The following is an 18365-nucleotide window of genomic DNA, read 5'->3' as shown; positions in this document are numbered from 1 at the left end:
CACTTCTGATTATTAGGAATCCTAATTCTCTTCCTTTTAACTTTAGCTTATTCCTTGCAAATATCCTTTATTTCTTTCAAAAACCTCCTTGTCCTTGCTCTCCCTTCATTCAGTTAATGATTTCACAATATTTTTACAATGTAGAGTCTAAACAAAGCTACATAAAGAATAACATACTTCTCTATAATGTATTGTATGTTGTGTGGGGAAACCCAGGACAGCTTCAAGAAAATTTGGGCTGAATTTTTAAATGACAACCACAATTCACTATGGCTCATAAAAGACACTTAATTTTTTGTTGAATGATGAAATTAGGCAAAAAGGGTAAGAGAGGGGCATTTAAGTATAGGAGGAATAAGTCTAAGGTAAAATGGCATGAGATGACAAAGAAGATATGCTAAGGGTATTTCCAAAGATTGTGTGGGTCAGGCAAAGGGTATCTGGCAAGTGCATAGAGAAGAATGTAAGAACAATCAATGAGGGATATGTCTTTATGCTGTGGTAAGGAATTAGAACATTTCCCAAAGGCAATGGGTATTCAAAGACTTTTTAAAGTCAAAGTATTATGAAAGATGGTTTTAGAAAGATTAGATTTTAGCACAGCAGAGGCAGAAGAGCTAGAGATTGAATGCTAGGAAAGTGAAATACCGACATAAGAAGAGATACTAGGGCTTGAAATAAGGCAAATGCATCAACAACAGAAAGGATGTGACAGAATTTTGAGTCTTTGAAGAGGGAGAACTGGCAGACTTCAGTGCTTGTTAGATATGGTGGGAATGGAATAGATGAGCACAGTTTGAAAAGACAAACTCAAAAAAAAAAAAAGGTGGGAGACAGAGACATTAGCACATAAGAGACTCAAAGCTGGGGAAGGGAAGAGAAATTGCGATATACATACAAAACAGATAAAGATGGGTGCATTTATAGATATTAGGGGGGAAACCAGAAGGAAATAAAGAAAGTTCATGTCTAAGTTTGACAGCAAACTGAAGGTAGTCATCGAACAAAAACTGGAAGACTGTAATTTAGTATAGAGAACTTGAAGACTGTGATTTAGAGAACTTGATGCACAGTGAGCTTTGGATCTGCTACCAGAGGAATGGGAAAAGGAGCTGAATAAAAATAAGAATAAAGATTGCTCAGTAGGGACAAGAGCTCAGGTGACTAAGACTCACCAATCTACAAACAATCCTCAACAGAGCTATGCATTTTCCTTTAGTATTACTGACATCAGACCTAATGGCTGTCCCTGAGAATACTGTTCCTGATCAGTTCCTGAGCATATTGGTAAAGGGGGAGTAAGAAAGTAGGTTCCCAGCTAAACAAAGAGGGAAATTAATTGTCACGAACTGTCATCTTTTTCATTTACATATAAACTAAACAACAATGATAAAAATCATTATCAATTAGACATTTTATATAGAAAAGAAGAGTAAGATCAATAGAAAAAGGGGCCCAGAGGCTACAAGTCACATGCTAAGTTAAAAGGAAGCAAAAAATGTAAATGAGAGTGAAGTCATAATGGATTTTAAAATGCTAAGTGTCACACTAAAGTATAGAGAGAACGTGTCCACCTAATAGTTGTTGGAACCAAATTAAATGATGTATATAAAAGCATTTTGAAAAATTACCTAATAGCATTTTTAGAACACAAAGTCAAATAAGCATCTAAAAACAGTATAATTAAAACTTTAAAATTTAGCTTTTTAAAAAAAAATTATTGATACTACTAAATTGAAAAGGGACAATTTAAGAAGATATTGAAAATGCAAATAATTAACAATCTACAAAACTCTTTAAAACATAAACCACATACTTATTTATTCCCTCTACGTCACTAAGTAATGAGCTCTATTGGGTTCTAGCCCCTGAATCCAGCCATGGCTGAAGATTAAAGATGGAATCTCTAACATCAGAAGAAAAATTTCAAGTGTATAATAACCTCATCTCAAGCTATTAATCAAAGAGTTTACTTAATGATCATTTCAAGATGGTTAGGACCAGAAATCCTACATACTATATAAATAAATATATTTAAGAAGAATTCTTTCAAGGAAGAAGTTTATGACTACTTATTTAATCAGTCAGTCTACATGATGCATATTTATGACAGTCCCTTCATTGGTAAAAACAAAACAGAAGCATAAGTGTAGTTGCATGACTTCATCTTCTCTTAGCTTTCCTCCATGGCAAAGAGCATGCAAAATCAGAACTTGCTGAGTATACTAACCTGGCAGTGCCATCAGATGATGAAGTAAGAATATATCGATCATCTGTTGACCAGCAAAGGTCATAAATGATATTGAGGTGGCCACACAATTCTCTCATGAAACGTCCAGAAGGAATTTCATATACTAATAAAAATATTTAGAAATTAATAGGCTTCCAGATAGAGGATATTTAATTCAATGTTACCTAAATACACAATTCATAATAATTTAGACATATGTTAAAAACTGTGTAAGAAAAATACAACCAAAGACATGCAGTACAAACAAAATTTTACAATCTATTTAAAAATAGTTTTTCATTACCTTTAGATATAAGAATTTACACATAAAATTTTATAATATGCTAAAATAATATAATAGAATATATTATTAATCATTTTAATCTCTCAAAGCAACCCCGAAGTATCTTTGATAATTAATTGATCAGTCTTATAATAAATAACATTTACATTGCAATTTACTTCAAATAGTCTATAATATGGGGCTTCACAAATAAGGTTTTATTTATTCTACGTGAAAAAGAACTAAATGCTGACCCATATTGTAATTATTTATAGTAATAAGAAATTTAAACTGTTATTGTCAGAAAAAAATTCTAATGTATAGACACTATGGCTGACCTGAAGAGGGCTGCACCAGTAAAAAGTGAAGGCTAAGGCAGAGTTTTAAATTGTCTTCCAAAACACTGAAAGCATATTCCAACACATACACACAGCTTCCTGGCCAAGGACATCAGATCTATCCACTCATAGTTATTTTTAAAAAAACTCTGCCTGACCTATAAGCTGACCACTAACCTGAGTAGAGACTACAATGTTAATACATGACAAAGAATAAAGACTTTACAGAATTAGTCCAGGAAAGTCACTAAACAAATAGCAATAATAGCAAATCCTGGTTTGGATGAGAGGAAATAGGAAGAGGAATATGATTCCCAGAGCTGCTGTACTACTTTTTTTATTTAAATATCCAGTTTTCAGCTCAAAATTATGATACACAGAAAAACAAACAGGAAAGTATGGCTCATACACAGGAGGAAAAAAAGCAGTCAATAAAAACTATCCATACAGAAATTGAAGAAAAAAAAAAAAGAAATTGAAGAAGCCCAGAGGTTGGTCTTTTTCAACAAAAACATAATATTATAAATATGTTCAAAAATCTGAAGAAAACCATGTCTAAAGATGTAAAGTCTAACAATGATTTCTCATCAAAAAAGACTGTATCAGTAAAGAAACGGAAATAATAAAAAAGAATAAGGCAGAAATTTTAGGGTTGAAATGTACAACTGCTAAAAGGGTTCAACAGCAGCTCTGAACTGATGGAAGAATTACTAAACAACATCAGGTCACTTGAGATTATTCTGTCTGAAGAACAAAAAGAAAAAGAATTTAAGGGGCTGAGGTAGTGGCTCAGCGGTAGAGCACTCGCCTATCATGTGTGAGGCCCGGTTCGATCCTCAGCACCACATAAAAATGAATAAATAAAATAAAAACATTGTGTTCAACTACAACTAAAAAATAAATATTTTTTAAAAAAGACTTTAAAAAAATAAATAAATAAGTCTCAAGAGACCTGTGGGACACTACTAGTTCTACCAACACAGGTACAAGGAGTGTCCCAGAAGAAGAAAGAGAGGGGCAAACAGAACACTGGAATGACTGAATACTTAGCATATTTGTAAAAAACAGTAATCCATACATTTAACAAGCTAAAATGATGGCCAGATTTGGACACATCATAATAGTTCAAAATCAAAAAGTCATCCTCTGTTTTAAGATTTAAGCAATACACATAGCACTTTTAACAAGTAATTTAAGCATAAAGTAACAAGTCTATCACAAAAAATTTACAACATATAAACCAGAATGAAAATAATTCTTTCACTATCCCCCCCAAAAGAAAAAATATATTATTAATATCTTAGAGCATATTTCCCAAGAATCTTTTTCTACTATACATAGGTTTCTTGGTGAATTTTAAAATAGCACAGTGGTAATTGAATTACATAAATAATTTTGTATTTTAAAAATCTATTATTATTGCAATGGGAAGGAATAGTCATTCAAAAAAATGCCAACAGAATCAATTCTGACTAAATCAACCAAGGCATAACAAACTACATGAAGCTAAGTGAAGTTCAACATGATCTGGGGGTTAAGGCAGAGAAGGTTAATGCCATGAGGAGCTGCTTTCTTCCTCCTGAGGAGAGCTGGCTTTCAAGAGCGAGTTATAAATACGGGACTATTTAACACAGAATTCTAAATCTAGAACAGTATGATAATGCTCACGTAAAAAAAAAAAAAAAATCTCTAAAGCTACAGAAAAATAATTTTTCTTGGCCTCTCTGTTGACTTCCCTGTTTTTAATAACAAGTTTTTATCTGGGTACTGCTAAGCCAATTATTAGCATTCTAGTACACAAGTTTGTGAGTTTTTATAATTCAAATAACCACCTTTATCAACTAACCATATTGGACTAAAATCTCCCATGAGAATTATTAATCCCTTAAATTTCTAAATTTCTGTACTTAAAGTAGAAAATGTTTACAAAAATTCTTCTGCATGTTTAAAAAAAATAATAGCTTTCATTTCAGAATTTTCACTATATTTGAAAAAAATATAAAAGTTATAACAGTTTTAAAAGTTATACAAGTTATAAAAATACAAAAGTTATAAAAGTATAAAAGAACTGTTTACCTGAAGAAATCTGTTTAATTTACTGGTATTGGGGATTACTCGCATTAAGATTTCAATGAGTTCTAAAAACTAAACAATGTCCACCACACAGACTACAATCAGATTAAACAGGTAGGATCATTTCTCACATATAATTGGATATCCATCCCGGCTGGCACAGGCTGCTGCTAATATTCTTCCATTGTGGGAGAAATCAAGACAAAAACATCCTCGCTCTCCTGCATTCAGTGAGAAGAGGTGCTTGTTTGGGATACGGCAAGCCTAAAATACATACATTTAAAATTCATGTTAGTAAACATTAAAAATACAAACTCTAGTTGTTAAATTTAAATTATTATAGTGTCTTTTCTTAATAAAAAGGGAAAAGCAAGTAGGTAGAATAATGAAAAACCATAGTAAATTACTTACTAACCAGAGAATTGGTTCTCCATAAAATTAAGTGAAATTGTTCTTCACGTCTAACTAGTTTTTAATTCATACAAAATATGAATAGAAACATTTCAATATCTGATACTCTAAAGCTGTCACTACAACATTGCTTTTATACAAGCACAGAAAAGAATATATGTCACCTTATTTTGAACAGCAACTAATAAGTCACTTTTGCTAATGTGACAAATTTGTTTTTAAAACTACATATGACCTAGTTTAAGCCCAGAGTATACAAATATTCGTTTTCTTTTTCTCTCTTAAAATAATTATCCTCTGTGACTGTTTCTAAAATATACCATAATTCCCTCCCCACCTATTTGTGGTTTGCTTTCTGAGGTTTTGGGTTAGTAACAGCAACTGGGGTCTGAAAATAATAAATGGAAAATTCCAGAAATAAAAAATTCATAAGTTTTAAATTTGGTACCATTCTAAGTACTGTGATGAAATAGCATCGTCCTGCTCCACCCTATCTAGAACATGAATCACCTCTTCATCCTGCATATCTATGTGACATAGATATCAACAGATGTAAGTATAGATACCAATATGCTACCTATCACTGAATAGCCTTCTTAGTTATCAGATCAACTATCATATCTCAGTGCTTATCTTCAGGTACCCCTTATTTTAATCAATAATGGCTCCAAAGAACCCAAGTATTGGCAATTCAAATATACTATCATATCTCAGTGCTTACCTTCAAGTACCCCTTATTTTAATCAATAATGGCTCCAAAGAACTCAAGTATTGGCAATTCAAATATGCCAAAGAGACGCCTTGAAATAATTCCTTTAAATGAAGAGGTGAAGGTTCTAGATTTATTATAGAAAAGAAATCATATACTGAAGATGCCAAGATCTATAATAAGTTTTTATCTGTGAAATTATGAAGAAAAAAAATTGTGGTAATTTTGTGTCATACCTCAAACTGCATGTTATAGCTCCAGTGAGTGATAAGTGCTTAGTTAAAATGGAAAAGGCACTGAATTTGGAGGTTGAAGACATGAACAGAAAAGGTGTTCCAACTGACAGCAACATCAGAAAACATTGAGCCTATACAAAAATTTAGCGAAGGATCCCCTGAAATGAGTGACACCAAGCCATTTATTGCAAGGAAGGGAGTTTACAGATTCTCATTTATAAATTAAACTTTAAAACAGTTATGTATAAATAGAGGAACAGATAACCTATGGAGGGTTTAGTACTATCTCTGGTCTTAAAATGCATTTATTGGATACTCAGAGTAATTAATCATACCCTATTGGTCTCTCATTCATTAATTTCATTAAAATTTCTTCATAATTTATGTTTCATTCCCTATTCCAATTTTCTGGGTATTAATATCTACTATAGAAAACTCTACTTATTTTTTCCCCCAATATCTCTCTCTTAACCTTTAGTGGGTCTTACTTTTGTATTTCTTGTCATACAAAACACTGAATTAAACATATACTGAGCCCTTAGTTGTGTACTGTGAATATTGTACCTTATTATAAATGCCTTTGAGAAACACCATAAGCAATCCCTGCTATTAGCTAAGAGTATCTATTATTAGCTAACTATAGCTAATAAGGATATTCAGAGAGTTAAGTCTAGCTTAATGGACTCAGTCAAAGACTATTAGGCTTGCTCTCTAGATGGGTACCAGGTACAAACAAAAGATTTGTTTGTACTAGGAATTTGCTACTAGGAATGTATTTGCTATTAGGAATGTGGAATAATAATGTATCAGACAACAGAGGAACTCTAGATAGGGAGGAGGAGTAGGAGAAGGGAGGGGGCGGGGGTTAGCAATGATGGTGGAATGTGATAGACATCACTATCCAAAGTACATGTATGAAGACATGAATTGGTGTGAACATACTTTTATATACAGAGATATGAAAAATTGTGCTCTATATGTGTAATAAGAATTATAATGTATTCACTGTCATGTGTTTAAAAAATAAAATCAATAAAAAATAATTTATCAGACATCATGGAAGACAAAAAAAAAAAAAAAACAATCTGAAGGAGATGTTTGGAGGTTTTACTTACAATCACTTGCTGCTGTTTTTAGAGAAAGTGTAACTGAGGAAAACCATACCTAATCATCCAGCTAAAATCACTGAAGCTACTATCATGTTATTTGTATTTCTAGGGTTTGACACTGTATCCCATTCTATAAAAATTAAATAACAACAACAAAGATCCTCAACAGTTTTGCTGGTGTTCCCTCCCTTAATTTCCTGCCAATCACTAAATCAGGCAGGGTCTTATTTTCTACATTTTATATCCATGTCTTGCTTTTCATTTTTGTCATAACTAACCCAAGGTTAGCCCCTCATCACCTCACACATCAATGTCCAAATACCATTCAACAGATTTCTCTAATTCTAATGTATCCTGCTTTAGGACTTTCACATGACATTGTCAACATTTATTATCTGAAATATGATTAAGTTTTTCTTCTTCCCAGAACCTTCCATTGTTTCTCACATCCTACACAATCAAGTATCAGGCAAGACACTTTATCTCTTATGCAAACTCTGGTTTCCAGTCAGCAAAGTGTTGCAAGAGTCTAATAAATGCAAGAAGCCCTTTTCACTTATTTGCAACTCTGTTTCTATATGAAATATCCTTCCCTACTCAATCCTTCACCATGCTTAAATCACCCATACTAGTATCTCGAATCCCTCTTGTGAATGAATATTCTTTCTCCATTCTAGTTCACCTTCTTCATATTTGAAGTCTCAAATTTATCTAGCTTCAGGATTACTTCAGTCTTAAAATTGTTTTTGAAGATCCCCCCAAAGCTTTTGTTTATGTAGATATATCCATGGAAATTTTTCATTAGAATTTAAAAAGGAGAAATTTTAAAAAATATTTAATTCACTTCAAAAATAATACTAACAAATCCATTAAATGTTAACAAAAGAACACTTATGAAAAATAACTACATGAAGTGAAAGTGTTTGTACAGATTTGAAAATCTCCATAACATCTGGCTTAATAAACGCTAGGTTTTCATATCTGCATTCACCCTCTTGAGATATCACATGCCATTTGGCCTCTGGAAAACTGCAGCATGTATTTGAAACAGAATGAAAATAAAAAGGACTACTAATGCCTTGGAATCATTATGAAAAGAGACTCACTTTGAGGATTACCTTGAAATGGCCTCAGGATTCCTGAAGGTCCCTGAACACACTTTGAAAACAACTGATGTATAAAATTACATTTATATTTATTTTTCCTCAAGACTTTCACATGAAAGTGAACATCACTAATTTCTCCTTTCCTTAAGGGCATAATCTAGTGTCATTCTCTCTATTTTAGAGGTTGAGTATCCTTTTCTGAAATAATTGGAATGAGAAATATTTCAAATTTTGGAGTTATTTTGGCTTTTGGAATATTTGCCTGGACATTTGTGGCTGAGCATCCCTAAACTGAAAATCTGAAATCTCAAATTCTCTAGAATTCAAAACTTTTTGAGAGTTTTGTATTTTCACATTAGAGATGTTCTACCTGCATTGTTTGAAGTATCCTAACCCCAATAAAGATATTTTAAAATGCATCTATAAAACTGGTCTCAAAAGAAAGTTAAATGTGTTACAAAACACAGCAAATTAAGAGGCCTAGAAAAACAACCATTCCTATTTCTACATTAGAGATTTGGATAACATTTAGATTTTGGATAACTTCTGTCCATGGCTCAAATGTATAAAATGAACTACTCCATCCTTTGTAGAAATAAGTAAGATATTTGTAAAGCTGTACTACCAATGTTTTTGCCACTACAAAAATACTAACCAAGTTAGAAAACTTAGGAAAAAGTTTAAATGTTGCTCAACTTGTTGTAGAAGGATATGCATATGTATGCTATCTCCCTCAAAATGTGATTCAGGAAAACCTGAGGCTGTAAAAAATTCATGAATTCTTAAAGATTAGGAGATATGTATCTTACATAACAAAAATCTGTTTTGACTCTGTTATGGGCTAAATAGTGTACATTTCCCAATTCATGTTAAAGTAGCAGTAGAGATAAGAGTATTTAAAAAAATATGATTAAGTAAGAAGAAGTCATTAGGGTAGGGTAGTAAATCCAACAGACTTGTGTTCTAGTAGGAAAAGACACCTGATATAACCATACACAAAGAAAGGATGATGAGAAGAAGCAAAAAGAGGGTAGTCATCTGCAAGCTAAGGAGATGTCACAGAGGATATCAGCCTTGCTGGCACCTTAATCAACATTCATATATTGAAACCCTAATCTCCAATAGGATGGTTTTTAAAGATGGGGCCTTTGAGAGCTTATTAGATCATAAATGTGGAGTCCTCATAAATAGGATCACTGCACTTAAAGGAAGAAACGTGGTACATAGTCTCTCTCTCTCTCTCTCCACCATGTGATGATATAGCAAGGAGGACATTTGTAAGCCAGGAGGACTTTCATCAAATTAGGAAATCAAATTAGCTAGCAACAATTTGGCACTTATTTCTAGAACAGTAAGAAAGAAAGGTCTGTGTGCAATCTCAGGTGCTTGGGAGGCTAAGGCAGTAGGATCACAAGTTCGAGGCCAGGCTTGGCAACTTAATAAGACCTTGTCTCAAAAATAAATAAATAAATAAATAAAAAGAACTGAAGATGCAGCTTAGTGGTAAAGCATCCCTGGGTTCAATCCCTGTTCCACAAAATACATAAATAAATAAATAAATAAACAAATGAATGAATGAATAAACATCTACTTCACCTATGGTATTTTGCTATAGCAGCCATAGCAAACTAATATAACTTCCCTGGTACCCAAATGAAAAATCTACTATACATATAATAGGAATTCTATTATTTGTCAAATGGATTAATTAAAAGTCTAAGATTAAGGTAATAAGTAAATATCTAAATCAATCCAGTATTATTAAACACTTCACCTGCCCAGGAAGTCGTTTCCATTTTACTACTTCCTTTGAATCTTCTAATCCAGGTTCTGTGTCGACTGAACTTGATTCACGGTGGCGTTCACAATACACTGGTTTACCTTTTTCCTCCTGAAGTGCCATCATAGAGCGGTAAGATGGTTTTATCTAGACATGTATAGAAAATGAGAAAAATCAGCTACAGAAAGTGCAACTGACCTGAAAGATTATTTTATTAAAAATAAAATTTGGGGGCCTGGGGTTTTGGCTCAGTGGTAGGTGAGCACCTGCCTCGCATGTGTGCGGTCCTAGGTTCGATCCTCAGCACCACATATAAATAAATAAAATAAAGGTATTGTGTCCATCTACAACTAAAAATATTAAAAATAAATAAATAAATAAATAAAGTTTTATTTGGACACATCACACCCATTTATTTATTGATTTATTCCATATCTATATTGCTACATTTACACTACAAATTCGGATAATTTTGAGAGAGATTATATGGTCTATAAACTCTAAATTATTTATTATCAGGCCCTTTATAAGGAATATATTTCTCATAATTTTAAAATCATCCTTTCATTTTAACTAAAAAAACAACAAATTTTAACATTTCTTCTAACACTGAAATCTACATTAAAAACTTAAAATTCATTTAAGTATCTCTCTGAGTATTAACCATTATTAACCATAAGCTTAATATATATCATCTCTTCAGGCATTTTCCTATTATAAAAATCCATTAAAAATTTTGAGACCTATCTTTTTAAAACTGGAAAACATATTATATCATCATTTAATTTCAACAATAGAAGGTATACATTTGTATGTGCTATTAACTTACACAGTCTGGAACTTTCAATCCTCGAACAGTTACATACAATGTTGAAGGATAACGATTTCTTGGACATTTGGACCACCATTCAAAAACCTCAACAACATTTAATTGGGATCGAGGTTTAGTAGGTGGGTAGTACAGTTGCAAGCGAAGTTTTGAATTGATATTTGCATTTCCATTGGCTCCCAGTAGCTTAAAAGAATTCATATAAAATATTACTTTCACAGAAAATAAATAATACAATAAAGCAATAATATGTAGTCAGAAACTCTTTTTATAAATGATCAATGTGGCATGCTGAAATTTCTTGGATTTATAAAGCAAAGGAAAGAACATTGACATAGTTAGTTAAGTACAGATTCAGATTATTTTTGAAAAAAGGTAAATCAAATGACAGGTAAAATATTTTTTCAATAGCCCCCTTTTTATCTGTACAACCACTTCAGAATACAAAGCATTTACATTACTGAACTTGATGCCACTCTGCACAAAGGAGTGATCAATACATATTTGTTAATAATAAAGATTAAAATACATATTAAACAGAAACAATTTCCCATTTATTCATTATTACTATTTTTAATGGTTAAATTATTATGTTTTTTAAAAGTCAACATCATCAAGATACTTAAACTAATTCAAACAAATCATTGTATTTTCCCAATATTTTAGTTCATCTTCTTAAAATGGTCTTTTTAAAGAAACCTACTAAACAAAATGAATTAAGTAAAGATTCTTATTAGAAAAATTCAAAAATCTCACCAACTCTTTCAATAGAACACAATTCTAAATAGGAAATCAATTATTTCTTTGCAATGCTAAGGATTAAAACCAGGGCTTCACACATGCTAGGCAAGTGCTCTACCATGAACTATATCCCAAGCCTTAGGAAACATCTTTTTAATCTTTGTGTCCTGTACAAATTAGGAATAGAGTGATAGTTGTGAGAATTTACATTAGCTTGGGCACAGTATGAAGGTGACTTAAACCAAAAGAAGAGTAGTCAGTGAGTGCAGAAGACATATTTAAAAACATTTACTGACTGATAACTTGAAACATTAAAAGAGTCAAGAAAGACTCCAAGGGAGTACTGTCCAACAGAACTTTCTATGATGGTGGAAGTGCTCTACACCTGTGCTTTCTAGAACAGAACTCACTAGTCACATGGGGCTACAAAACACAAGGGGCTGTAGAACCAAATTCATAGTTATATTTAATTTTAATTAATCTAAACTTATCTAGTAACAAGTGGCTTGCAGCTACCAAAATGGACAGTGTAACTGGGAGCCTGGGAAGATGGCAGTACTACCAACTGAAAAAAGAAGAGAGAAAATGGGTAAGAGATTAGTTAGGATGTTTGTTCACTCTGGGGGAGTCTGAGATATCTATAGGTCATTTGAATTAAAATGTCCAGTAAGTAACTGCATTTACAAATCTGAAGGACAGATAATGAAAGTGGGTCCAAGAGAAGTGAATTTAAGATGAAATCAAAAGTAGGACATCAGACTACTGCAAGAATTTCGTATGTGGATCTTCAAGGATATACAACTGCTCCCATTCTACTCCATTCTTCACATTGATCAAAGTAATCTTTCCAAAACATGGTTCAGATTGTTTTATCCTTTTGTTTAAATCCTGTAATGACTTCCTATTACTTTTTTAAAATTTTATCATGGCTTGAAAGTCCTATGTAATCAAGACGCTGTTGACCTCAGTAACCTCTTTATGCACCATTCTTTCAGTCTCTACTCTCCAATCTTAGCAGCCTTTTTTTTGTTGTTGTTATCTGAATAGATCTTGCTACTTATAATAACTGGATTTTTGTATACACTGTATCCCTTTCCTAGAACTCTCCACTCCACTGCTCCCACCTAGGTAGTGCTTCCTTAGGAAAGTTTTCCTGATCCCACAGGACACTTGCTTCATAATCCAACCCATAACTCTTCACAGTATTTACAAAAATTAATGATTATATATTTAGTTATTTTATGCTTGTTTTTCTTATTAGAATATGAGGTCAACAAATTTGTCTTCTTTAAGTCTACTAACTAAAACAGTGGCCAGCACATAGAAATGGCTTACTGAATATCTGCTGAATTGAATAAAATTGGCAGGGTCATATATATCTTACTTAGTGCTGCATCCCCAGGACCAAAAAGTGGAAGTGGTACAGGATAGGCAATCAGTAAATATTTAAGACTCTTAACAAGTCTCTCCAAGTTTGTGTTAACATCACTTTCATGATGCAATCTTCCTTTAAGTTCTAACTCCTTATATGAGACTAAACTGTCTAGGGAAAAGCAACCAAATCTGGAGATAATTTGAAATGTGTTTAAAATGAATGAAAAACATACCTTAAGAAATGCCCAGGCAATTTTCCGAAAGCCACATTCTTGGTTTTGAACCTCAGAGTTATTCTTAATTTCATCCATGCTTAAAAAATCAACAATCTGCAAGTAAATTCCAAAAATTACTTCATAGAATACTAGACTATCTAAAATTTAATATTTTCTAATAAAATATTGTTAAAAATTAAAAAAAATTTTAGTTGTTGATGGACCTTTGTTTTATTTATTTGTGTATGATGCTAAGAATTGAACCCAGTTGCCTCACCCATGCTAAGCAAGTGCTCTACCACTGAGCCACAACCCCAGCCTAATATATTGTTAAAAAAATTTTTTTTTTAAAGAGAGAGAGAATTTTAATATTTATTTTTTAGTTTTCGGTGGACACGACATCTTTGTATGTGGTGCTGAGGATTGAACCCAGGCCACACGCATGCCAGGCTACCGCTTGAGCCACATCCCCAGCCCCATATTGTTAAAAATTTTTTAAAAATCATTTGAATATTTAAAAATGTGTTCTTTATATAGAGTAAAATCATTTTTATCTCATTTCATTCACCTTTGAGTTAACTCCACTATTGAGGGTTCATTTTTTGGCCACTTTATCTCTTATCTCTTATTAGTAAATCTTTTATTAGGATTTATTTTAAACCTAAGGCAAAGAGTTAATTACCTCAAATATTACGGCTATGCCAACTACACTGCCCTGATCATCATACATTGTATGCATTTATGGGAATGCCAATGTAACCCATAAATATGTATAATTATAATGTGTCACCTAAATGTAAAAGATATATTTTAAATAATTACTTAAGTGCAGTCTAGGCACAAATGCACCAGGCATAAAATTCTTAAGCTTTATCATTTAATATGTATCAGAGCAGACTTCAAAGGGTTCATTATTTTAAAAACTCAGGACATTTTTTCTGAGTCCTTGCTTGGATCACCTTCCTGAAGTTGGGGGCTTTCTCTTTGGATACATATTGTAATTAGGCTTCTCAAGAGATTTCTTTCATACCTTCATCTTATCCATATATTAAATCTCAGGGATTTGCTATCAAGCTGCCACAGAGATTGTATTCTAGGTACATGTTAGAGGCTATTGCTTTGCATTCATGGTTATCAAAAGATCAGTTGAGATATTAAAACTTTATAGAAGACTGCTTAAACATTAATATGGATTTCATCCATCCCTCTTCTTTAGATTCTTAAATCTTTTTTCAGATATAATACATGTCCAGTGAAAAAGCACTGACAATACAGAAAGATACAGAAACAAAGTAAAACAATTTGTAATCTAGACCTATAGATAACTACCATTAGCATTTGGCTTATACAAATGTAAACCTTTTTCTGTGCATTTCTAAATATAGTGTAAGCATGTGACTACAAATACCACGGTCTTTTGCAAACTATTTCATATAGTATATGGTGGCCATATCTCCATATCATTACAGCCTATGAATATCATCATGTTAATGGCTGCCTAGACTAGTCTACCTAAAATTCTGTATTATAAAACAACATAAATGTAATAAAAGCCATAATTTATTCAATCAAATCTGTTACTGATTGAAATTAGGTTCCTTAATGTCTCTCAAGTTTTTGCCATAAACAGAGATGAAATAAATATTTGCATATACATCTTTGTACACATGTTACTTTCCTTTTAGGATAAACATCTTGGAGTAGAATAACAGTTTTAAAGACTTCTGATAAATATTATAAAATTTTCCTCAATAAACTCTTCAAAAATTGAAATCAGCAGGCAGGAAACACACTGTGGTAAAACTTAAGTAACCAAAATTGATAATCCAATAATCTATCATTCTTATACCTCTTAATAATTAAGTGATTGTAAAATGACATATAATAAATCACAATGACTAGTTTCTTTCTTTTTCTTCTTCTTTTTTTTAAAGGAGTAGGATTTATTCAAGTGTGAAGTATAGAAACAGGACTCTTGCAGGGGCTAAAGAGGACCCTGTTACGGGTTACCCCCAAATCACAAGTTTCTAGGACAAAGAAAAAAATTCCTTTGAGATACAAATTTAAAAAGAAAAAATTCTTTTTAAAAAATTAGAAACTTTATATACATCACACATAACATAAACATAGATGAAATGATAGAATATTTGTATTATAAACAAACATAAATAATCTGAAAGTCAAGGATCATAAAAATAAGCCATTTTACAAAATGAAACATCAGCTCCAGTCATGCCAGGCATCTTGTTCCTATACTAAAATTTTCCAGTTTGGTTAAACTGGAAAGGAGGCTTTCTCTGTTTCACTTTGCTAGCAGAGAGAGAACATAAAATAGAGAAATGAAATGTGGTATTCAAGGTTGAAATTATCATCAAATATAAATTACCTAACTTAAAAATTGGAGTAACTTAAAGGAAATCACTCTACCCCAAACCTTGATATCCTTTTCAGTGGGGGGGAAAAAAAAAGGGAAAACTTATAATTACAAATCCGCTCAAAGACTATCTTTTTATAAATCTTTCTCTGACTACTCTGACCCTTCACTTCACATCTAATAAGTTCTTCATCATTTTTGGTTATATATGACATTGTATTAGTTAACTGATCTATGTATGTTTCTTTCTTTTTTTTTTTTTTATCCAGGTGGCACACATATTCTTATGGAGTCTGATATTCAGTTAAATAAGCTTATACTATGTAAATGGAGGACTGCACTCATACAGATAAGATTTATCACTTTAATTAACAGTCATGATGCTGCTGTAAGGATTAAATGATGTCACAGCATAGGTCAAATGGCTAACTTCTGGCACTGAAAACTATCACTGTTTTAAAAGGGGTGTCTTATCTGTACCTTCACAGCATACTGCACACTACTTTGTTGAATTATTGAACTACTTACCACTTACATTTAACAACTTATGTTTGCACAATTAAATATAAACTAAAATTTAGTTTGAATTGTTTAATCCAATTCATACCTCAAAGAACAAGATGACTTTAGGACTCTCATCAAACTCTCGAAGCAAAGAGGGAAAATTTTCATTAAATATAATTTGTTCTTCCCATTCTGGAAGTCTTGATTTTAACTGTTTAAAATCATAAGGCTGAGTCATAATAGGAAGAATATAATCCACATTCTCTTTTTCATAGTAAGATGACACGGGTCGTTCACTGTTCAAAGAAAGACATTTCTGTCAACAAAATTCTAATTTTTAGATGAGAAAAAATTATGATACACAACCAGAAATAATAAATCATAATACAAAAGGAAAAATTATTTTCATAGTCCATCTAGAAAATTATAAATTCATAAAACTTTAAAGTAAAATAGTGCCTTACTATTTTGCATTTATATACCATCAGTTTTCACAGAATTATAGGAACATAAAGTGAGACATAATTATACCTTCATTATACAGTGGAAATAAAGCAATTGCTTCAGAATTTTAAACAAATTTATGATAAGATACCACAATAAGTTAATATAAAAAAGGAACAGGGCCGGGAGTGGTGATGCATGCCTATAATCCCAGTGGCTCAGGAGGCTGATGATTTCAAAGCCAGCCTCAGCAAAAGCAAGGTGCTAAGCAACTCCGTAAGACCTTGTCTCTAAATAAAATACAAAATTGGGCTGGGGATGTGGCTCAGTGGTTCAGTGCCCCTGGGTTCAATCCTGGGTACATTAAAAAAAAAAAAAAAAAAAAGCACAATTTTTGGAGCTATCACATTTTCTTTACAACTGAATAAATGAAAGCCCTTTTTTTTGACAATTTTCATGTTTTCCGCCTCTGCCATATTTCTGAAAAACTAATTTTTTGAATGCTAGTATCATCATCTATTTTATTTACCTTGTTCTTTTACTTGGCCCTCAAGTATGTATTGCCAATAGCAATGATCTTAGACAAAAAATTCAAGATTCATTTACCTCACTGAAGGCAAATGACAGGTAACATGTTAATTTGAAAAAAAATTGAGTTACACAACTAGAACATTTACATGCAATATAAGATGATTTTCAAAGTTTTGTAGCATTAAGTAGCTTGGGAGAACCTCTTTTACTTGAAATGAACAAATGTTCTCCAGTTCTTTTGCGAAAACATTGATCAGTTAGATGGTAGATGAACACCTAGAACTAGTCGACTATTCTCTTACATAAATTCATAACTCTATTTCCACTGACAATACCAACTTCTACTGCAGACAGTTTCAATGTCAAGGATTAGCTGCGTTATTAAAAAAATTACCTATCGTCTTTCTTGACATATTGACCAGTGTTCTCGTCAACCACATGAATTTTTACCATTGGGTGAGAAATCATAAAATCTGATTTAAGTCGATCAGTTCGGTGAATGTAAACTCCCAAGACAAGGTCATCATCAAGCAAGCATTTGGGATAAACTGGGCTATCACGGCTTGTTATTTCATGAACACCATCACCATCAATGTCTTCATTATCATCTGAAACTACATGTATAGAAGAAAATCAATATTATAATTAACTAGCCTCATATTTGAATTTACATATGATTTAAACCTTATGATCTATGATTATTTCACATGGTTAACAAAGGAACTTCAAGGGAAAAGAAGTAAAGGCCAGAGAGCAGTAGAGCACACATAGAGTAAAATATATTTACTAATGCATTATATTATAGCAGGGTGAGTAATGTTTTTTCCCAACAAGCACCAATAAGAAAAAATGAGTCGAAACATAATTTTATCTATTTTCTTTGTGTAATATATTTCATTCAAATAATTTATAACTGGAATTTCTGCTTTTGGGTAGAATGTAGTAGGATGCAGCAAGTCAGTGCTTCAGAAAAAAAAAACAACACAAACAATTGCAAAAATCTTATTTTAAGAGAGAGAGTGGGTATGTGGGGGCGGGGGGCGCGGCCAAGACTGACTCAGTCAGAGGTAAACAGACA

General features: G+C 32.2%; 1 protein-coding gene across 7 annotated transcripts in view; it reads right to left on the bottom strand.

Moving 5' to 3' along the window:
* The window catches only part of Ahi1 (Abelson helper integration site 1), a 172306-nt gene that overhangs the window by 128354 nt on the left and 25587 nt on the right, over positions 1 to 18365 (bottom strand). For all 7 annotated transcript variants that reach the window (XR_011707701.1, XM_071613003.1, XM_071613006.1 and 4 more), the window contains 7 exons: positions 17682 to 17901; positions 16416 to 16608; positions 13453 to 13548; positions 11105 to 11290; positions 10270 to 10422; positions 5056 to 5188; positions 2231 to 2354 (listed from right to left, as the gene is read on the bottom strand). Coding sequence is in view for 6 of the 7 variants with exons in the window: in XM_071613003.1 (XP_071469104.1) it covers positions 2231 to 2354; positions 5056 to 5188; positions 10270 to 10422; positions 11105 to 11290; positions 13453 to 13548; positions 16416 to 16608; positions 17682 to 17901 (1105 nt within the window). In the remaining variant the exon portion in view is untranslated. The remainder of the gene's footprint in view (positions 1 to 2230; positions 2355 to 5055; positions 5189 to 10269; positions 10423 to 11104; positions 11291 to 13452; positions 13549 to 16415; positions 16609 to 17681; positions 17902 to 18365) is intronic.

Source organism: Marmota flaviventris, chromosome 6 (genome assembly GCF_047511675.1).
Source record: "Marmota flaviventris isolate mMarFla1 chromosome 6, mMarFla1.hap1, whole genome shotgun sequence".
Taxonomy (NCBI): domain Eukaryota; kingdom Metazoa; phylum Chordata; class Mammalia; order Rodentia; family Sciuridae; genus Marmota; species Marmota flaviventris.
The sequence above is the reverse complement of the archived record's forward strand: the minus strand, read 5'-3'. Positions and strand labels throughout refer to the sequence as shown.